Source organism: Vanacampus margaritifer, chromosome 9 (genome assembly GCF_051991255.1).
Source record: "Vanacampus margaritifer isolate UIUO_Vmar chromosome 9, RoL_Vmar_1.0, whole genome shotgun sequence".
In the NCBI taxonomy this organism is placed as follows: domain Eukaryota; kingdom Metazoa; phylum Chordata; class Actinopteri; order Syngnathiformes; family Syngnathidae; genus Vanacampus; species Vanacampus margaritifer.
The window spans coordinates 2,188,509-2,211,615 of NC_135440.1; the positions used below are offsets into that span (position 1 = coordinate 2,188,509).

A 23,107-nucleotide genomic window follows, 5' to 3' on the forward strand; every position below is an offset into this window, starting at 1 on the left:
CGACGACACTGTTCCAAATTTGGTAACAGAAAATAGACTGCACTCAGCGTAAAGACAGGTACATCTTGATATTCGTGCTAGGGCAAGTATATTCTCGCGTGTTGGCGAATTTGGTGGATGCTCTACGACTTACTGGGCGTCAGAGGCGAAAGTGGGCTGTAACAGTCCGGTACTACATTTCGGTAAAAGATTTGGGATCGGAACTATCGGGTGCTTTGGTCCCAAAAATATGACAGCTATGCAACTGTCAAAAAACATGTCAAATAACCTGCCAGCCTGCCACACACGCATCCACTAACGTCAGCTTTACAATACAAGTGTTAACAAGTCTAAAGTCTTCTGAATCATTCCAGTGTGCTTGTGTAGCTAATCCGTTTCCATGATATATATTATTTTATTTATTTGTATTCCACGGAGTTCTGTCTACCGGCTCCGTTTGTGTATTTAATTGATGTCACGTCGATGTGTGCATGCGTGCTTGCGCCGCAAACCAACCACCACGTTCATGAAGACGCTCATACAAATAGAGTTTGTTGAACAACAGCCAGGGATGATGATAAAATTAAAGTAACCCAGACTCACAGCACGGGGAGCCACCCTGCAAGAAGAGACAGCAGAACCCTCCCAACCACATACAAATACAGATAATGCTGCTAGCCCTACTGTGTGTGGGGGTAGGGGGTGGGGAGTAAGTCAGACAAAAAAATAATAATAATGGTTACATGATCAAAGTGAGTATCTATCTAGGATGCACCTCCTGTTGTAAAGTGAAGTAACTCAGTGTCAATTTGGACTTATTTTTGTTAATTTATGTTACTTATTTATATCCTTAAAGTATTAATGTTATGTTCTAAAGAAGGGTTCTTAACCTTTTTTACCTTGGGGCCCAATTTTTCCTGTAAATAAGTAGCCCGGTGCCCATTCAGAAATGATGGTTTATGTTGACTTATTATTTTTTTGTATTTAATAACTAAATTAAATTTAGTTAAGGTTTATAAAATCATTATCAAATAACATGATACAATGTAGACATCAATTACATTTATTAATGTGTAAACAGTGACACCCAATAAGTTGCCCAACAAGCCAGAATCAACTTCTTAGGAAAAACAAAACAAAACACCAACATCTTTACCAGATAAAAATGCACGAAGCGAGGAGAGTTCCTGGTAACCGAACAAGATGGACGTGTAACTGCGAGCTTCCGACTGTCGGTTTACTAAAGTACCTCAAATTAAGGCAAATTGTCGTTATTGTTGACTCAAGAAGAATATGAAAGGAGGGAAACAGAATCTGAGTCATAAGGTCGGAAAGAAGCCAAATTAAGTAAGTGAAAACAGCGAACTCAGCGGTGACGACGAAGAGTCTAATGAGGCTAACGTGGCGGAAGCTAACATGGCTACTCAAGATGTAATGCTTCAAAGCTTCTCACCCAGTAGTTTAAGGATTTCCAAGCCGACTTGAAACAAAACCTTGTCGAATTCAAGAATGAAGTTTTGAGAGAGCTGCAGAGCCATAACGCTAACATCGCGGAGGCGCAGTCTCTCGTAGTCGAGTTGGAGTCGACTTGCCAATCAATGAAGGATACGCTGCTTAGTGAAAGAAAACGCTGACATGCAAAAGAAAATTGTTGATTTGGAAGGCCGATTCTCGAAGGAACAATCTTCGAATTAACAGGGTGCCGGAGGAGGCAGAAGGAACATCGATGATTGATTTTGTGAGTGCTTTGCTTAAGAAGAATGTCGCTTTGCCGCATGACATGGAGCAGATACAGCGGGCGCATCGAGCACTTGGACCCAAGCCAAATACATCAATGGCTTCTCGATCGATCATTGTCAACTTCCCTACAGTTCTATGTTAAGGAAATTGTCCTCAAGAAAGCATGGCGGAAAAGGATTGAAGTCAACGGCAGGCGGATTTACTTTGACAATGATTACACGGCGGACGTCATGGGAAAGCGGAAGGCATATGGCCCGATAAAAGCAGCATTGAAGCAAAAGGCCGTTCACTTTCAAACGCCGTACACGAAGATGAGAGTGTACTGAGATACAGGACTTCAAATCTATGAAAGTGCGGATGAGGTGGCTTTGGATTTGACCAAACGTGCCATCGAGGTGACTACAACTGCAAGGGAGAACACATCGGCTGCTCTTGAGGTTTGAAGGAGGCGGTTTCATGGAAGCGGTCTGACCCGCGGGTTACAACAGCACAATGTGCCAAGGAGAAGCTCAGTGAGTTCAGACGCAATCAACAGCCATAGTTCCAGACAATGGATAAGTGCAACATTTTATTTTTTGTCTTTATTATGTTGGGTTATAACTGTGGCTGGCTTATGGGGCTAGTGTTTGTACTGATGGCGGTACACATTCTAAGTTTAAATACTATTATTATTATTATTTCTAATTGAAAAGGGAATGGGAATTTTTTTTTTTTTACATTATTTCTTAACTCTTTCACTGCCAGACGTTTTCAGAAACAGGAGGTCGCCAGTGCCAGCCGATTTAAGCATTTTGACTGATCTTTCAAGGTCCACAGAAATGTTGTGTTTGGACTATGGAAACACACATACTACCAAATGAAAGATTGAACTCTCATCTTTCATCAGAAAAAAAAGTTTGTTTCTACCTTATTCCGTTCTTCAGTAATCAACAATAGGAAATGGTTAGTTTCACCGAAATGCTCTGTTTTGAAACAAAAAGCGGAGAAAAAGAGCTTTTGTGAAACGATGTTATTTCATGCACTCTAGTGAATTCTACACTTCTTTTTGTCCATGAATGATGCCACAAACACCTAAATAGTGCTTTACTTCTGTAATACACCACCACAACAATGAAAAAGTGTTTCAAATACAGTTTTTCCTTTTGTAACACTGCCCTGCGTGCAAGGAGACGGAGCAGGATTTGCACAACAGATACGTTTCACTTCGATTGTCCGTTTCGCGTGCAGACGTTACACTTTCTTGACGGCCTTTTTTTCCGGGGAATAGCAAGTAGCAGACTGTACCCCACTACTCCGATGAATATGCATTGGACTCGGGGCACTCTTCGTCGTCCGATTGAACGTTCGCCTGAGCGTGCTCAGTTGTGCTCCGAGTTTTCCGGTGTTAGCATCGCTAGCCCGTGAACCTTTATGACGTTGTCATAGCCGCCGCGTCAGCGCTTCCAACTTCAGCGTCAACCTCGGAGTCACCATCATCATCATCGATGATGATCATCGTCGTCATCAATGTGCTCTTTAGCGTTGGTCGATGCCTTTCGTCTTTGAAAAAAATTCCCAAGTGTGAGCTGCTTGCAACCGGTCGCCATTGTTCGCTTCTTCAGCCATCTAGCTACGCTTCACGTCTTCTACTGCCGCGTCAATGCTTCCAACCTCGGAGTCACCATCATCATCATCGATGATGATCATCGTCGTCATCAATGTGCTCTTTAGCGTTGGTCGATGCTTTTCGTCTTTGAAAAAAACTGCTCGAGCATGAGCTGCTTGCAACCGGTCGCCATGTTCTCTTCCCTTCCCCAGCCATTGTCCCCTCTAGCTCCGCCTCACGTCTTCTACTGACGCCTACCCAATCTTGTCAAAAGAGAGTCATTGCTGCCATCTAGGGGCCAAAAATAGTCATTAGGCTAACTAGATCTGCTTGAAACTTTCACCACAGCTGGCCAAGGCTTTCCTCCACCCGTTTAAAAAAAATAAAATAAAATAAATTGGATGACGTCTTTTAACGTCATTGGCGATTGGCGGCGGTCGAAGAGATGTGACTATGCTCATCTCTAACTCGGTCAGATTTGAATGTACAAAAAAAATCAGCGATAAAAAGGGAAGATTTAGTATTGTGGTAGAAAGATTGGAAAATACAACTGTGACTTTAGTTAATGTATATGCTCTGCCAATGACTGGCATTAGATTTTTTAAGGCCTTGTTTGACAGGATTGTTTTAGAGATATATGGGTGTATTCAGACCAGAAAAGTCCTTAAGTCCGCTTATTTGCTCAGGACCAAAAGCTGACTTTTTTTGTGTTTTGTTTTGGTTTAGTGTGGTTTACTGTGCTTTTTGCAAGTGGACTATATTGCGTAATCACGTCGCCCCGCGTGACGATCTGCGCTCCCATTGGACAAAAAGGACGAAGGCTGAACGCTTAACGAAACCCGGAAATAGAAGAAAACATTAAATTCTGCAGTGCGAAGTGCTGCATTACTTTCCCGCATATTTTGGGTGTTCATAGATGCAAGATATTTACGAGCGTCAAGAGCAGCTCATTGAACAGAGGTTCAGCGACGCTGTTTCTAATTTTGGAACACCCTCGTTGATTGCGTGCAGTAAGGAGCTGTTGTGTTCCTCTGACCCGCCCTACAACATGCTGACAGCAGTGTGGCTAGACAGAATATGGAGGAAAATTAATGGATTTAGGACAATACTAACAGGCAATATTACAGATAGTTTTTTCCACACAGGAAGTGGTGGAAATATTTGGTTTAAAAAAAAACACCCTGTTGCATGTGTACAAAGTCGTTGCTGCCCAGAGTTATAAAACTGAAATTACTTTGCGGCCCACTAGATGGTGCTTGCGGCCCAACAGTGGTTAAGAATCACTGTTCTAGTTTAAATTGAGGTTTTGCATTTAGATGTGAGGGAATAAGGGAAAATATTAGGAAATGGCGTTGTTATTTTGCACATAATTGAAAAAAATTTAATTTCAATGAAAATCAGTTTTGCCTGTATGCCTTGTTACAATCATATTACAGTAAGGGTAATGCAGTAACCTAATGCATGTACAAGACCTGTTGTGTTTTGTGTGTACTCTACCAAAAGGCGTTTTTTAGTTTTTTTTGCATGTTGGTGGTTTAAAGGAGGAATTACAACAACCCACCACCCCAACCCCCCACCCCTCGAAAAATCTGTCAGTCAGGGAGTTCTGGGAAGAAATTATAACCACTTTCACCCCTGCTGGGTGTTCCAGTGCACTGTGCCCGTCTGCGCCTCACCAATTTGCCCACAAGAAGTAGACAAAATTCTAGACTTGCCTAAAAGGAAGTGTATTTTGCAGCGTAGGTGGTGTAATTATCTTGATTTTAATGCAAACTTGAAAATGTAATTTCTGGAGAAATTTCATTTGCAGGCTAAGAGGCTGAATGAAAAAATTTGGATTTTTTTTGCAATTATGTTGAATGATGTTGAATGACATGGAATGATATTCAATGACTTGGAATGAGCTGCACATGTTGAAGTTGCTGTGGTTTGAATCCGTCAAGAAATGTAGAAGTAGTTGAATGAGGAAAAACAGCGGAATAATAAAAATAGTAGGGGAAAAAATAAGCTGGTTAACAAGGAAGCAAGGAAAGAAGGCAGGAAGGAACAGGCAAGAATCCATGGTGTACCTAATCATTTGTCCAATGTTAAGGTCTTTACCTCTACCTTACAAGTTTCCTAAAAGAAGCTCTTGATTTCCTTACCCAACTGTCCAGTAGGGATCTACAAATTTATGTTAATGGCCCAAAAAGCATTTTGTGCACAAATATTGTTTCCACAAAAAATCTAAACAAAAAAAGTTCCATGTGTTACATCCTTTCCACCTTTGAGCAGCTCCCTCTCCAGAGGTCTCTGCACGCCCCTGTGTGTTTGAAAGGCAGATTCTGTAAGCCACTGTTGTGCAGTGCCCATAGTAGTTATGCAACAAAATTTCCAAATTGGATCTACTGTGACGGTGTGGTCAATGGCAAGGATCCAGATGCAGAATCGTGAACAAAAGTTTATTGAGCACAAACAAAAAATCACCTCCTCAGGGAAAAAACTCTTGTTGCAAAAGGTTAAAAACACAAAATCACTACGAGGGAAAAATCCATATAAATGTCAACTCGAAAAACAGGCTGGAGAGCAACTGTAAAGCAAGGTTGAGTAATCTTGGGGCAAAAATCGTCTGGCAGAGGAGGAGCGTTTGGAGCTGGCTTAAGAAGCCTTGCTGATGTCCTGCAGATGTGCAGAACGAGCCCTGCTCTCCAGCAGCTCTGCCCAGCCCGCTCACACTGCCCTGGTAAATAGAGAAGGGTGTTGGTCAACATTGCAATCACAACGGACAAAAATCACAACGACAACAATACCCCCTACCTAACGGGCGCCTCCTGGAGTCCTACCCGGAAACCTAGCATAAAAGTCCTGCAGCAGCTGAGGGTCGAGGATGAGGGAGCGGTATATCCAGGAACGCTCCTCGGGTTTGAGGAGGGAAACGTGAAACACAGGATGGACCTTGAGTGAAGAGAGAAGGCTGAGGCGGTCGGCACTGGGGTTTATGATTTTGGCCACTGGGTAAGGACCAATAAACTTGAGACATCTTGCGTGAATTAGCTGGAAGAGGGAGGTCGCGTGTTGAGAGCCAAACTTATTGTCCCACCTTGTAGTCAGGAGCTGGCATTAGGTGGCGGTCCGCCAGCCGTCGGTTGCATTCCGCCGTCCGACCAAGAACAGCTCGAGTTTCCCGCCACACTCTCCTGACTCTCAGGAACTGAGCTCTGACAGATGGCACCGCTGCGTCTGACTCCTGAGTGGGGAACATGAGGGGTTGGAAACCAAAGTTGACCATAAACGGTGACATACCTGTGGCTGAGCTGATTAAGGAGTTGTGTGCATATTCAACCCCTGGGAGGTGAGTAGCCCAGGAAGAAGGAAGTCGGGAGGCAACACAACACAGCGCAGTCTCCAGGTCCTGGTTAGCCCGTTTGACCTGGCCGTTGGATTGGGGATGGTAACGGGAACACGAGGCTGGCAGTGGTTTCCAGTGCCCGACAAAACACTTTTCAAACTCATGATGTGAATTGCGGGCCTCTGTCAGAGACTATGTCTTGGGGAATGCCGTGAAGTCTAAACACATGAGTAACCAATAGGTTAGCAGTTTCCAAGGCGGATGGTAATTTGGGGAGAGGAACGAAATGAACTGCCTGGGAAAAGCGGTACTATGGTTAGTATGGTGTCATGTCCTTCTGATGGTGGGAGGCCGGTTACAAAGTCTACAGCAATATGTGACCAGGGGCGTGGCGGAATGGGTAGGGGTTGAAGGAGGCAACCATCAGGTGTTGGCAGGCCCCGGAGACCCTCTTGTACTTCCTGTTCCACTTTCCATCTCAACGCCCCCACTACGCAGCCGGGAGTGAGGATGGTCTCCTTGGGGGTGTCACCCATCTGCAGGGGGAACTGTTGGGAGAGAGCGTACGGCTTGACATTCCTCGAGCCAGGGTGATAGGTGAGGGTGAACCGGAGACGACCCAGGAAGAGTGCCTAGCGGGCTTGACGCAAGTTCAGTCGCCGGGCAGTGCGGCGGTATGTTCTTGTAGTCTGTCCAGATGATGAAAGGCTGCACTGCCCTCTCAAACCAGTACCGCAGGGCTAACACTACCGCCAGTTCGTAGTTTTGTTCTGCAGGGGTCAGGCGAGGGAAGAAGTAGGCACAGGGATGGAGTTTCCTGTCCGCAGGCAGGCAGTGGGAGAGGACGGCACAGACCCCGGAGTCTGAGACATCAACCATCAAGTTGGTGACTGTAAGGTGTCATTTGATGTGGTCTACTCGATCCTGCTGACAGCAACTGGGTTCCTGACTATAAAAACACAACCATTAGTTACAAATTGCCAAATAAAGAAACAGTAATATAAGTTATCGCGATGTGGTGGCTCTCACTAACAGGCAGAATTAAGTAACCAGATTTAGATTAAAATATTCTATATATGTAGACCATGTTTGTATAATTTTTGATCTTTGGTTTTTATTCGAGGCAAATATTTTTTTCCATTAAAATGTGATTTATGAGGAGGTTAGACCATTGGTAGATATTCAGTTTGTTTTCATTATTATATGATTCTCCTAAAGCTACAGTTACTACTAATGGGATTATATCTCAGAGTTTTACTCTACAGAGAGGCACAAGACAGGGATGCCCACTGTCCCCTTTATTATTTGCAATATTTATTGAGCCACTTGCATTAGCCATACGTTACATACATTTAACTTAATAACTAAATTCTCACAGTTATCAGATTATTCTATTAACTGGACAAAATCAACACTTCAACCTATTACAGAAAATTCATGGAACCCTGCAAGCCAGGACCCACACTACTCATTTCCTATAGGTAATTTAAAATATTTAGGCATAAAAATCTCACCTAAATTAAGTGATTTAATTCATTTAAACTTTTCTCCACTTCTGGATAATATTTATAGTTACTTGGAGCGCTGGAATAATCTTCCTATTTCTCTAATAGGATGAATAGCCACCATTAAAATGAAAGTTTTACCCAAGATAAACTATTTTTTCTCAATGACTCCATTTAAACCTACGGCTAACTGGTTCCAGTTGTTGGACTCAGCCGTTACAAAATTTTACTGGAATAAAAAAAAGCAAAGATTAGTCTATCTACTCTTCAGAAAAGTAAATCCAAAGGTGGTCTTGAGGCACCAAATTTTATGTACTACTATATAGCTAACCAGCTACAATATATCATTCTATGGGCACAACCCAACAGAGATACTAACTGTTGGCTGGAACTAGAACAGAAGGATTGTAATAACCTCAGACTTCTACATTTACTCGTTATTACAGCATCGACTAAGCGACATAATTGTTTTAAAAACCCAATGATTTCCGCCACCCTGACTGCCTGGTGGAAGGCACTAGAAAATACAAAAGCCCAAGTGGAGCCCTGTGGGCTTTCTCCCCTATGGCATAACCCCGACTTTCAACTTAATAACCAATCGTTTTATTTAGGTGTGTGGGAGCAGAAAGGAATTACACATCTCCACCATCTCTTCTCAGATAATATGTTCATATCATATACATCCTTGCTCCAAAAATATAAAATAAAAAACTGATTTTTTTTATATTATCTACAAGTTAAAAATATGATAAAGAAACAAATTCCAACACTCCAGGGTACGCTCCAACTGCCTGTTTTAGCTAAAGATATTACCAAGCTTTCTCCAACAACAAAAAACTTTCAAAAATATATAAGTTACTTTCATATACTGATAAAATGTCTTTACCCATCTCGAAATGGGAGACAGACTTGTCTATAGCTCCGGAATCTGACTTTTGGATTCAAGTTTGTGAAAACGCATTTAAAATGACAAAACACACAAATTTACAACTTATCAAATATAAAATTATTCATAGAACATACATTACTCAATATATGATGAAGAAAATGGGACTCTCAGACTCCGACATTTGTCTCCAGTGTTTACAAAACACTACAGACACTTATTTTAATGCTTTATGGTTATGTACTCCGGTTATGTATTTCTGGACTAAAATCTTAGAAAAACTTTCCGCTATTTTGGACTGTAGGATACCTTTATCTCCAAACTTGTGTTTGCTAGGTGACCTAACAACAACTGACTTACCACATAAACAATTTCAATCGACACTTGTAGCCCTTACTATCGCAAAAAAAAAAACAATTTTTGTTAACTGGAAAAATAAACAAACTCTGAATGACCAATGGTCTAACCTCCTCATAAATCACATTTTAATGGAAAAAATATCTGCCTCAAATAAAAAACAAATATCAAAATTTATAGAAACATGGTTTACGTATATAGAATATTTTAACCTAATTCTGGTTACTTAATTCTGCCAAGAGTGACGACCTTTAAAAAAGCCTGTTTGTGCGCTATGAATGATTGTCGAGATTACTGTTTCTAGTTTAGATGCGAAGGCCTTAGCAATAATTTTAATATCAGTGTTAATTAGTGAAATCGGACGGTAACTTAAAGGAAGAGTGGGGTCTTTTTCTGGCTTTAATAAAAGTTTATTTGCTGCTGTGTTCATGTGTGGGCGTACGTAACAATTAGTTTTAATTTGTGTTACTACTCTTAAGAATAATGGAGCAAGCATTAACAAAAGTGCTTAAAAAATATAGCCAAATAACCATCCGGGCCAGGTGCTCTGCCATTAGGCATACTATCTAGAGCACTGTACATCTCGTTTATAGTGAGTGGCGTATCTAACATATCTTTACATTCAGTAGATAACAGATATATTTAAGCTACTGAGGAATGCCTCAATATGCTCAGGGTTAGGCTTGATAGTTTCTGAGTATAGGTTGCAATTATAGTTATAAAAAATGTGATTAATTTCTTCAGGTGACTGTGTGCATTCAACTGTTGTCCCTTTAATAGCCGTTATAAGAACTTTTTCCCGATTGCGTTGAAGTTGGTTTGCAAGAAATTTGCCTGATTTGTTATTATATTGAAAGTTGTTGTATCTCAGTTATTGTATTATAATCTCTGTCTTTTTGGATAACATATCGTCGAACTGTATTTTGTAAGTCAGTCCATATTTGGTTATTTGGGTTTATTGTGTATTTGTCTGTCAGTTGTTTAATTTTATCTTTTAGGTCTTTTTCAAATTTTTTATCCTGTTTCTTTTTATAAGATGAATATAATATAATTTTACCTCTAATTACCGCTTTCCCAGCTTCCCAGAGAAGAGATGGCGAGAAGTCTGGAGAGTCATTTATTTCCAAAGGGTCTGCCCACTCTCTCCTTATAATGTTGTCAAACTCTGCGTCATTTAGCTGTGAGATGTTAAAACGCCATGTCGGGGGTGGTTTAAAGGTATAATCAACTTGTAGGGTAAGGAAGACTGGTGCATAGTCGCTAATAATAATAGGATGTATTTTTGTACCAATATTATCAGCAATATAATTATTTGTAAGAAAAATAAAATCTATTCTTGAAAATGACCACACAAACTGTTGCTCGGGATCTGGGTGAATAAGTACAGGAGTGTTTGGAAACATACATTTCAAACGTTCAAAAGCAGATTGAGCTGCCTCAGACCAAACAAAGCCCACTTAACTGGTGGTGAGTTGAGACAGCAGAGCTGAAATACGGCTATAGTCACAAATGAATCGCCTATAGAAATTTGCAAACCCCAGAAAACGTTGCAGCTCTTTGAGAGTGGAGGGGGCCGGACAGTTTTCGGCCGCTTCTACTTTGGCCGGGTCGGCTCTCAGTTGTCCCTTCTCAACCACGTAACCTAAGAAATTAACTGAATCCACATGAAAGCCACTTAGACTCCCTTCAGTTTGCCTACAAGCGGGGTCGCGGCACTGACGATGCTATCAACAGCATCACACATCTGGTCACCAAACACCTAGACGGCCCGAAAGCTTATGCACGCGTGTTGTTCGTTGACTTTAGCTCAGCGTTCAACACAATGCAGCCGCACCTGCTTTTGGGTAAACTGAAGGAGGTGAATGTGAACCCGTACATCTCGAGGTGGTATCACTCCTTCCTGACACAGCGCACACAGCAAGTCAGGGTCAACAGCTCCCTCTCGGAACCCAGATTGATAAGCACAGGCGCCCCACAGGGCTGCGTCAGCTCCCCGGTCCTCTTCACGCTGTACACAAATGATTGTGTAACATCACACCCAGAGAACTTTATCATTAAGTTCTCTGATGACACAGCTATCGTCAGCTTGCTGCAGGCCGACGGTAGCCCACTGGACTATTTCTCAGAAATAGAGAAATTTGTCCAGTGGTGTGACCAGAATCATCTTGTGCTCAATGTGGGGAAGACAGAGGAGGTGATATTTGATCCAAAAACTGTTGGTGACCACAGGCCAGTCGTCATTAAAAACAATCACATCAGCCAGGTGGGTTCATACAGGTATCTGGGGGTCCACATCGACAACACACTCAGCTGGAGGGTACATGTTGGAAGTCTCTGCTCCAAACTCCAACAGCGTCTTTACTTCCTACGCAGACTTAGGGTCTATGGAGTGGAGCAGAGGATCATGCTGTTGTTCTACCGGGTTGCATTGGAAAGTATCATCAGATACGGCATTGCGGCCTGGTACGGCAACCTGACTGTGCAGTCAAGGTCACAGATTGCCGGTCTGGTGCGGACTGCCATGAAGATCATGGGGGTCAGAAATCATCCTTCCCTACAGATGCTTTATGAGCGGTCCATCACCGGACTGGCACAGAAAATTGTTAATGACCCGACTCACATTCTGCATCATGAGTTCCAGCTACTGCCTTCCGGCAGGAGATTCAGGGCCCCCAGAACGAGGCTGAACCGCTACAAAAACTCATTCCTGCCGACATCCATCAAATTGCTTAACAACCGACATTAACATTGCAATAAGATATATATATATGGTGCAATGTTGTGTACATACCTATGTGTGTGTTATATATATATATATATATATATATATATATATATATAGAAGTGTGTATATGTGTGTGTGTATATGGGTGTGCAATGTACTTCTCTACACATGTATACTCCTGTGAAGACTTCTGGGAAGTCTACTTATTGCTGCACTTCTTATTTATTTAATTTTAATTTCATCTCTTTCTATTCTGTTGTTTTCTCTTACTGTAAACTGCAGCTGGACGGAGTCCAGGAAAAAGTTCCCCACGGGGAAAATAAAAGTATATCGTATCGTATCGTATTTCTCAGCTTTCACATATAGTTTGTTTTCGAGGAGTCTATGTAAAACATCGCGCACATGGCTAGCATGCTCCTCAAGGGAGCGAGAAAAGATCAGTACGTCGTTCAAGAGCTCTCTAAGAACATCATTAACAAGTGCTTGGAAAACGGCAGGAGCATTGGTCAAACCGAAAGACATTACCAGGTATTCAAAATGTCCTAAGTGCATATTGAAAGCAGTCTTCCACTCGTCCCGGACCAGATGGTAGGCATTTCTCAAGTCCAGCTTTGTGAAGATCATCGCTTCCTTCAGGGGACTGAATGCAGAGTCTATCAATGGAAGAGGGTACTTATTTTTCATAGTTATGTCATTCAACCCTGTATGGTCTATGCATGAACGTAGAGAACCATCCTTCTTTTCGACGAAGAAGAAGCCAGACCCAACCGGAGAGAAGGAAGGTCGAATCAGTCCGGCTGCCACCGAGTCGGTTATGTAACCCTCCATTGCCTCATGTTCAGGTTTGGAAAGGTTGTACAACCGCCTAGAGGGGAGAGGAGCTCCAGGTTGGAGATCAATTGCACAGTCATAAGGCCTGTGGGGTGGTAAAGTGTTTGCTGAATACCTCCTTTAGATCATGGTACTCAGGGGCTACCTTATACAGGTCTATGTCCTCAGGTGAAGGAGCTGTGCTAGAGGCCCGAGCTGGAACTACTGACTGCAAACAATGAACGTGGCAGTATGTGCTCCTGCTCCGGATGATGGATGTTGCCCAGTCGATATGAGGGTTGTGTTGTTTTAGCCATGGGATGCCCAAGATCACTGGAGTCGATGGTGAGGTTATCACAAACAGTTGTATTGTCTCATGATGGTTACTGGAGAGAATTAGCTTGAGAGGCTCGGTCTTATGGGTAACTGTCTCTAGCAATGTGCCATCAATCGCATGAACATCCTTTGGGGTGGATATCTTGTAAACTGAGAGGTTATGTTGTCTAACAAAGTCTGTGTCAATGAAACTATCATCTGCACCAGAGTCAACCAGGACCTGGACCGAAGTGGATTGTTGAGGAGCATGGACCGTACCTGTCACCTGGACGCGGGAGGCGGAGGATGTGGAGATTCGGCTCTCTGGGTTGGGTTGCTGGGCTGACAGTCGGGTCGGCTGGGGGGGGTGGCGTTGGACACTGCACTGCTGGTGGCCCTTGCTGGTCCTTCATTTACTTGATTTGGCCACCCAATTGCGCCACACTTTCTGTGAGCTGTTGTAGATGATCCATGATCTGAAGCAAAGTGGACTCGTGCTGGCTCACCTTGGCTGCCTGGCTGGAGAATGCTCGTTTAAGGTTCTCTGATTCTGCTGGGTCCATTCTTGCCAGACGATTCTGTGACGGTGTGGTCAATGGCAAGGACCCAGATGCAGAATCGTGAACAAAGGTTTATTGAGCACAAACAAAAAAATCACCTTCTCAGGGAAAAACTCTTGTTGCAAAAGGTTAAAAACACAAAATCATCACAAGGGAAAAATCAACATAAATCTCAACTCGAGAAACAGGCTGGAGAGCAACTGGAAAGCAGGGTTGAGTGATCTTGGGGCAAAAATCGTCTGGCACAGGAGGAGCGTTTGGAGCCGGCTTAGGAAGCCGGCTGATTGCTGATGTCCTGCAGATGTGTAGAATGAGCCCTGCTCTCCAGCAGCTCTGGCCCGCCCTCTCACACTGTCCTGGTGAATAAAGAAGGGTGTGGGTCAATATTGCAATCACAATGGACAAAAATCACAACCACAACATCTACTCCCCATTCATGGAAGTAATATAAGATGTTTACACTAGAGCTCATACAGTAAATGTCATGTTAGACAGACCTGATTTAAATACAATTAATTAACTATGCTACATTATGTACATTCCTTGACCATCTTAATTGTGTTTTGATTAATGTAGCGTAGATACAACTTTTTGATGTAAAAATGTTGTTATATTTGCCACCATTTTTCTCTGCTTTGTTATAAGAGAGAAGGATATGCAGCGTGCTAGTGAAGTCCTGGATAGTCTGAAAATATATCTCCAAACTCTGCCCTTTGACTTCCAAAATGCATCTATCATTACCGGTCAGGAAGAAGGACTGTATGGATGGATTACTGTCAACTATTTGATGGGAAACTTTCTCGAGGTAAAACAAACCAAGCATGAAAACAGCTCTAAGGTGTATCTTACAACTTTTCTAAAAATAATTAGATATCACTGACAATAAAGCCCAGCCAAGGCCAGCTTTCTTGTGGCAGTCTGTTTGTGAGCATGTATGCATGACAATTTAAATATGTTTTACATGATTGACTATTCCATTTCCAAATGCATTTGTTACACTATTTCTGAGCAAAGTTTCCTTGTAGCTGATCATCATCATTTCATCATTAGCTCATACCAGAATATACAGTATTAATCAAAGTTCGCTCACAATGATGTTCATTTTATTCAAAGAGTATGTGGTATTTATGCAGTATTTATGAGTGTGAAATACATTAGAATTCGGCACATTTGGAAAAAGGATTACACTAGACAGAGCACTTACTAGTAGAGTACATATAAACTGGCCAGTGTTCCTGGCTTTTTATACATACATGCTTTATTTTGTGTTTGCAGAAAAGCCTATGGAACACCTATGTTCGTCCACAGACATCAAAGACTGTGGGCTCAATGGATCTTGGTGGTGCATCAACACAAATTGCCTTTGCTGTTAATGAAAAGCTTAGTGGGCCTGATTACATGCACATCAAGCTATATGGCTACCCTTACAATGTCTACACTCACAGTTTCCTCTGCTATGGCAAGAACGAAGCTGAGAAGAGGGTCCTGGACAAAGTAATTCAGGTATACCAAATGTAGCAGCAGAGGTGGGCATTCCGTCAATATTGATGGAATGTCAATGATGGATGACATTTTGTTGACGATAACGAATGAGAGGAAACTTGGAAAAATTGATGAAGCATTAGCAGAAGTGAGTTTTCGTCCATCAATGTAATAATTGATAACCAGGTCAGTACCAACGAAACTTCTCAGTCCGTCAATGAGAGATGCCCATTTCGGTGACGAATGACAGAAACACTTAACGGACACCCACTTTGCTGATGCACCACAGAGTACTTCCACTTCTTTCCTGGTACTGAGGCCAAGGCACTCTTTTTCTCCTACAGTAAACAACTAAATATACACTTAACAGGTATGCTAACTTCCTCGCACACCATTCTCCAAGCCTTGTCTCTTCTGGGTTTATCCCAATACTGATAGCTGCCCATGTTGTAAAGCTTAGGTGACTACAGACTGATGCAAAGGGGTTCTTCATTGTGCCATTTTATGTCGGGCAAGTTATTGAACAGGCTTGCGAGGGTGCACACATGTAGCGAGTGTTGGCATTTCATCAGGTTTCATTCAAGACGGCAAAACGTTGCAAAGACCCTTGCAAACCAGTTTTGTGCTCGCCATCAGCTTTTCTTGTCATCAAATTTTGAACATGTTCAAATTTGAGAGCATAAAAAACGGTTTGTGAGGGTCTGCAAAGTTTTGCAGTCTTGAACGAAACCTGACAAAATGCTCAGTGAGATAAGGGTTTAAGGGGGTCCTAAAAAGGGTAAGCACTGAGTCCGTTGTATTCTCTGCAGTTATAACCATGTGCACATACCATATGTGGTGATATTTGTGAAGAAAGGAATAGTAAAATAAACAATGTCAAGTGGAAAACAGTGTTGACAAAATTGAATTTAGCATGACGGAAGTGTAGTTAAAATGATGTTGACGGGCTGACAATTAACGGACCAATGAAATTTAGTCTGCAATGAAGTAAGCCTGGTTAAAATAACGTTGACAGATTGATGATTACAATTTGGTTAGGCTTGAAATATTGACGGATTGACGATGACGGATGGGTGACCCGACCGTTGACAATTGCCAAATGACAGACCCTCAAAATTCATTGATGCGCCCACTTTTGTTTTGCAGAGTGCAACCGTGTGTGTAATCTCCAGGTTAATATCTGCCTTGTTTATGCATATACAGACCAAAATTCAGTGATGTATTGAAACGATTGAGTGCTGAAGCTTCTACTTTGCTGCCAACAGACAGGAGGCAACCAGTCAATGATACATTATGTCATTAACTCTTTGACCGCCAAAAACGTTTAATAACGTTTTGTAAAATCCTACGGAGGATCGCCAAAGACGTTAAAAGACGTTCACTATGTTTTTTTGGGGTTTTTTTTGGAAACGGGTGGAGGAAAGCCTTGGCCAGCTGTGCTGAAAGTATCAAGCAGATCTAGTTAAGATAATGCCTATTTTTGGGCACTAGATGGCAGCGATGACTCCTTTTAGACAAGATTGGGTAGGCGTCAGTAGAAGACATGAGGCGGAGCTAGAGTGTTGAGGGGAGAATGGCTGAGAAAGCGAAAGTGGGGACCGGTTGCAAGCAGCTCACGCTTGAGCATTTTTTTCAAAGACGAAAAGCATCGACCGATGCTAAAGAGCACATTGATGACGACGATGATGATGATGGTGACTCCGAGGTTGACGCCGAAGTTGGAAGCGTTGACGCGGCGGCTATGATCACGTCATAAAGTCTCACCGGCTAGCGATGCTAACGCCGGAAAAACGCGGAGCACAACCGAGCACTTCTGCACAGGCGGACGTTCAATCGGACGACAAAGAGTACCCCGAGTCCAAATGCATATTCATCGGAGGAATGGGTACAGTCTGATCACGGAGAAGACACTGGTTATGGATTACGATGCCACCATGAATGGAGCGGATATGATGGATCAGATCATCTCTTACCACCCGGTATAGGAACTGAAGGACATGAGGAAGCCAGACGTAACACCACCGTAACGTCACCGTAACGTCACCGTATCATGATCCTGAGAGTAGACTTGATGGCAACATGGCCAAACACACACTTCAGTATATACTTTAGTGATGTGTCGGTCGCGAACGAACCGGCTCTTTGACGTGAACGACGGGAGCTGGGAGACGCTTTTTTTTTCTCTCTCTCTTTTTTTTTCTCTCTAAAGCCGCATTTGATTGGTGAGTATGTGTGTGTGACGTCTCTGTGTCTGCGCTCAGCGCTGAGCAGCAGAGGGGGGAGGGGCACACGACAGCACGCTGCAAGCAGTCACACACACTCGAACGCGAACGGGAGGGAGGAGACGAGAGAGAGGAGGAGAGCGCTTGTATAAACGGAAAGGTAAAAAAAACAGTTAAAAAATGAGTGACAAGAGAAAACACAGCAATATATGGACACATTTCAATACAACAACTGACAAAACTAAGGCAGAGTGTAAAGTCTGCAAGACTAAAATTTCATATCGGGGAGGCTCTACAAACAATTTACACCGGCACATGAGAACTACTCATCATTTAGTTCAATTGGAGGAAAAAAGGCAAATAAATGAACCTGACAATGAAGGTGCTACTGCAACTGTTGCTGCTGCGGCTGCAGTGTCTTCAGCATCATCCAGTGCACCACCACAACAATGGAAAATTACACAAGGAAAAGTGACAGAGTTAGTGGCTGCTCTCTGTGCATCCATGGACAGAAAGTTCCACCGAATTGAATACAACACTGTTCTCTCAGAATCCACCATTCTTGACCCCAGATTCAAGAAGCTGGCCTTTAATGACAACAGAGCGGTTGATGAAGCTCTTCAGAGAGTAACTGCAGCCGCAGCAAGATCCAGCCAGCCAGTTCACTGCCAGAGGGTCAAGAGGGAGAAGGGGCAGAGCATGAACAAGAGGAGCCACAAGCATCTGCTGTTTGGAGGTTCTTTGAAGAACGGGTAAGTGGAGACACTACAAGAAGGAATCCTTCAGCTGATTCAATTCTGGAAGTGAGATCCTACCTTGAGGAGCCCCTTCTCCAGAGAAGTGCAGACCCACTGAGCTGGTGGGAGACCAAGTCTTCCATTTACCCACGACTTGCACATGTCATGGCACGGAGACTGTGCATTGTTGCCACTTCAGTCCCATCTGAAAGAATCTTCTCAAAAGCAGGACAGATATTAACGGAGAGAATAAATAGGATCAGCCCCTCAAAGTTTAGGCACTTGGCATTTCTGAATGTATATCTAGACTGAAGAACACTGTTTTCTGGATGCAGATTTTTTATTTTATTTTTATTTTACACATTTTAATTTATATTTTGCTGTGCGATTCTGTTTGTCTGTTGTTTCACTTGAAAATTGTTATTGTTAATTCTTACTTAAGTTCATTTGTAAATAGTTAAATGTTTGTTTTACACTATCTAATTTGTTTGCTTTCTATTTGAGTTTATAGTCGAGTTTATAAATAAAAGTGTATTTTATACAACAAACATTTGATATAGTGCAATTTTTTCACATTAGTATTTCATATTGCGCAGTTTTAAATTGTTGTTGGTAATATATTTATTTAAGCGACAAAAAATGTAAAGAGCCATTTGGGACCCGAAAGAGCCGGCTCTTTTTAGTGAGCCGAACCAAAAGAGCCGGTTCCCTAAAAAGAGCCGGAATTCCCATTACTAATATACTTGCTATTCCCCGGAAAAAAAGCCGGCAAGAAAGTGTAGCGTCTGCACGCAAAGGGGCAATCGCAGTGAAACTAATCTGTTGTGCAAATCCTGCTGCGTCCCCTTGCACGCAGGGGAGTGTTACAAAAAGAAAAACTGTAGTTGAAACATCCACACAATTGTAAATAGTACCACGGTTGCACACATTTGTAAATAGTTTGCCAAATTGTTTTGTCAAATTGTTACACTGTTGAATGTAAATAAGCAGATTTTGCTATCAAAAAACACTTTTTCATTGTTGGTGGTAGTGTTTTACAGAAGTAAAGCACTGTTTAGGTGTTTGTGGCATCATTCATGGAAAAAAAGGTGTCAAATTCACTAGAGTGCATGAAATAATATTGTTTCACAAAAAGCTTGATTTCTCCGTATTTTGTTTCAAAACAGAGCATTTGGGTGAAACTAACCATTTTCTTTTGTTGATTACTGAAAAACGAAATAAGGTAGAAACAAACTTTTTTTCTGATGAAAGATGAGTGTCCAATCTTTCATTTGGTATTATGTGTGTTTCCATAGTCCAAACACAACATTTTCTGTGGACCTTGAAAGATCAGTCAAAATGCTTAAATCGGCTGGCACTCACAGCATCCCTTTTCTGAAAACGCTTGGTGGTCAAATAGTTAAAGATAACTATCATACTATGAGTATAGTATATACAATGTGTGTCTTCAGTATGTATGAAATGCATTATTTCTTACTGCATGTCACTTTTGTTGAAACAATTAGTGAAGTGAGTAAGAGAGTGTGTATACTTGTATGTGACAGGTATACATTGAACCTTAAAGTGAATGAGACACAGGACATAATCACCTCAAAAACATTTTCAAGAAAGCGTACAAATAAATACAGATAATATGATTCAGCGACTGCTTTGGTAAATACACGATGAAACTGCCTCGTAAAAAAGAGATTTCTGTGAATTTTTCAAGCCTTGACAGGTTGGAGAGACAGTCCTCCAATAAATACAACCACCGAGATCGTTTTAAAAATACAGAGGGTTGTGTCAGGAAGGTCATCCGACATAAAACTTTGCCAAATCAAACATGCGAATCAGGTATATGACTTCCATACCGGATCGGTCGAGGCCCAGGTTAACAACGACCGCCATCGGTGCTGTTGACCTTAAAGGATGCCGGTGGAAACTAGACCACTATTGGTCGAAGAAGGAGAGGAGGAAGGTGTGTTCGTAGGAAGAAAGAAAAGAGGAACACCAAGAGTCTAGGACTGAGAGTAGGGACTGAATGTTGAAACTATGACAGGAAAAGGTAGAGAGCTGGTTGACATGATGCAGAGGAGGAAGGTGGACATACTGTGTGTTCAGGAGACCAGGTGGAAAGGGAGCAAAGCTAGAAGTTTAGGAGCAGGGTTCAAGTTGTTCTATCATGGTGTAGATAGGAAGGGAAATGGAGTAAGAGTTATTGTGAAGGAGGAGTTTGTTCGGAACGTCCTGGAGGTAAAACGAGTGTCAGATAGAGTGATGAGCCTGAAGCTAGGAATCAAAGGTGTGATGATCAATGTTGTTAGTGGGTATGTGCCACAGGTAGGATGTGAGCTGGAGGAGGAGAACTTTTGGGTGGACCTTGATGAAATGATGCAGAGCATCCCCAGAAGTGAGAGAGTTGTCATTGGTGCAGACTTTAAGGGACACGGTGCAGGAAAAAGAGGTGATGAGGAGGTGATGGGCAAGTTTGGTATCCAGGAGAGGAACGCAGAAAGACAGATGGTGGTTGACTTTGCAAAAAGAATGGAAATGGCTGTCGTGAATACTTTCTTCCAGAAGAGGCAAGAACATAGGGTGACCTACAGTATAAGAGTGGAGGTAGGAGTACACAGGTAGACTACATCTTGTGGAGACGGTGTAATCTGGAGGAGTGAATGCAAGAGTGTAGCCAGACAGCATAGGATGGTCGTGTGTAGGATGACTCTGGCGGTAAGGAAGACAAAGACTGCAAAGGCAGAGCAGAGGACGAAATGGTGAAGGCTGAAAAAGGAAGAGTGTTGTATGATTTTCGGGAAGGAGTTGAGACAGGCTCTAGGATGGTCAGGAGGTGCTTCCAGATGACTGGACAACTACAGCAAATGTGATCAGGGAGACAGGTAGGACAGTCCTTGGTGTGTCATCTGGAAAGAAAGGAGATAAGGAGACTTGATGGTGGAAAAAGGCGGTGCAGAAGTGGATCCAGAAAAAGAGGTCAGCTAAGAAGTGGGACACTAAGAGAATCGAAAAAAGTAGACAGGAGTACAGGAAAATGCAGCATAAGATGAAAGTAGAAGTGGCAAAGGCCAAACAAGGGCCTTACGATGACAGGTATGCTAGGTTGGATAGTACAGAGGGAGAGACTGATCTATACAGGTTGGCAAGGCAAAGAGAAAGATATGGGAAGGACATGCAACAGGTTACGGTAATAAAGGATGTGTTGACAGATGCCAGTAGTGTGATGGGAAGATGGAAATATTACATTTAAGAGTTGATGAATGAGGAAAATGAGAGCGAGCGAGTAGAAGAGGTGACTGTTGTGGACCAAGAAAAAGCAAAGATGAGTAAGGATGAAGTGAGAAGGGCATTGAAGAGGATGAAGAGTGGAAAGGCACTTTGTCCTGATGATATGCCTGTGGAGGTATGTAAGTGTCTTGGAGAGGCAGCAGTAGAATTTTTGACTGGGTTGTTTAACAGGATCTTAAGATAGTGAGAAGATGCCTGAGGAATGGAGGAGAAGTGTGCTGGTGCCCATTTTAAAGAACAAGGGAGATGTTCAGAGTTGTGGAAACTACAGAGGAATAAAGCTGATGGGCCACACAATGAAGCTATGGGAAAAAGTAGTTGAAGCTAGACTGAGGGCAGAGGTGAACATTTGTGAGCAGCAGTATGGTTTCATGCCCCCCAAAAAAAGAGTACCACAGATGCAGTATTTGTTTTGAGGATGTTGATAGAGAAGTAGAGATAAGGTCAGAAGAAGCTGCATTGTGTCTTTGTATATCTGGAGAAAGTTTATGACAGGTAGCCCAGAGAGGTATGTTCAAGTGGTGCAGGACATGTATGAGGACTGTAAGACAGTGGTGAGGTGTGACGGAGGTGTTCAAAGTGGAGGTAAGACTGCATCAGGGATCAGCTCTGAGCCCATTCTTATTCGCTATGGTAATGGACAGGCTGACATACGGAGGTTAGACAGGAATCTCCATGGACTATGATGTTTGCAGATGACATTGTGATCTGTAGTGAGAGTAAAAGGTTAGTCGTAGCAAGACGGAGTATCTGTGTGTGAATGAGAGGGACGCAAGTGGAAGAGTGAGGTTACAGGGTGAAGAGACAAAGAAGATGGGGGAGTTTAAGTATTTAGGGTCAACAGTCCATAGCAATGGAGAGTGTGGAAAATAAGTGAAGAAGCGTGTGCAGGCAGACTGGAATGGGTGGAGAAAAGTTTCAGGTGTGATATGTGATAAAATAGTCTTAGCTAAAATGAAAGGAAAGGTTTATAAAACTGGTGAGACCAGCGATGTTGTTTGGTCTGGAGACAGTACCACTGAGGAAAAGACAGGAGGCAGAGCTGGAGGTGGCAGAGATGAAGATGTTGAGGTTCTCTTTGGGAGTGACCAGGATGGATAGAATCAGGAATTAGTACATCAGAGGAGCAGCACATGTTAGAGCAGGGGTGGGCACACTCGGTCCTCGAGGGCCGGAGTGCTGCAGGTTTTGGATGTTTCTTTTCTCCAACACAGCTGATATATGATCAGCTCATCAGCAAGCTCTGCATAAATCTGGTAACAATCCTGTTGATTGGAATCAGCAGGGAAACCTCCAAAACCTGCAGGACTTCTGCCCTTGAGCACCGAGTTTGCCCACCACTGTGTTTAGAGGCTTTGGAGATAAAGTCAGAGAGGCCAGCCTGAGATTGTTTGGACATGTCCAGAAGAGAGATAGTGAGTATATTGGAAGAAGGATGCTGAGTTTCCAAAAGCCAGGTAGCAGGTCTGGAAGAAGACCAAAGAGAAGGTTTATGGATGTAGAGGACATGAAGGTAGTAAAAGCAGAGATTGCAGAGAACAGGGTTAGATGGAGGCAATTTTAGATTATTGTCAGATGGTGCCAAATTACGATC

At 42.6% G+C, this 23,107-nt stretch overlaps 1 protein-coding gene and 1 long non-coding RNA gene across 2 annotated transcripts in view; one reads left to right on the plus strand and one right to left on the minus strand.

Annotated features, from left to right (window-relative positions):
* The window catches only part of entpd3 (ectonucleoside triphosphate diphosphohydrolase 3), a 61,962-nt gene that overhangs the window by 27,436 nt on the left and 11,419 nt on the right, over positions 1-23,107 (plus strand). The window contains exons 5-6 of the mRNA XM_077576915.1: positions 14,436-14,595; positions 15,066-15,293. Coding sequence (XP_077433041.1) covers positions 14,436-14,595; positions 15,066-15,293 — 388 coding nt within the window. The remainder of the gene's footprint in view (positions 1-14,435; positions 14,596-15,065; positions 15,294-23,107) is intronic.
* LOC144058454 (uncharacterized) lies at positions 4,924-8,101 on the minus strand. Its single transcript, XR_013295441.1, has 3 exons — positions 6,384-8,101; positions 6,101-6,238; positions 4,924-6,023 (listed from the first exon to the last, which is right to left on the minus strand). It is a non-coding gene; the product is annotated as an uncharacterized LOC144058454 (long non-coding RNA).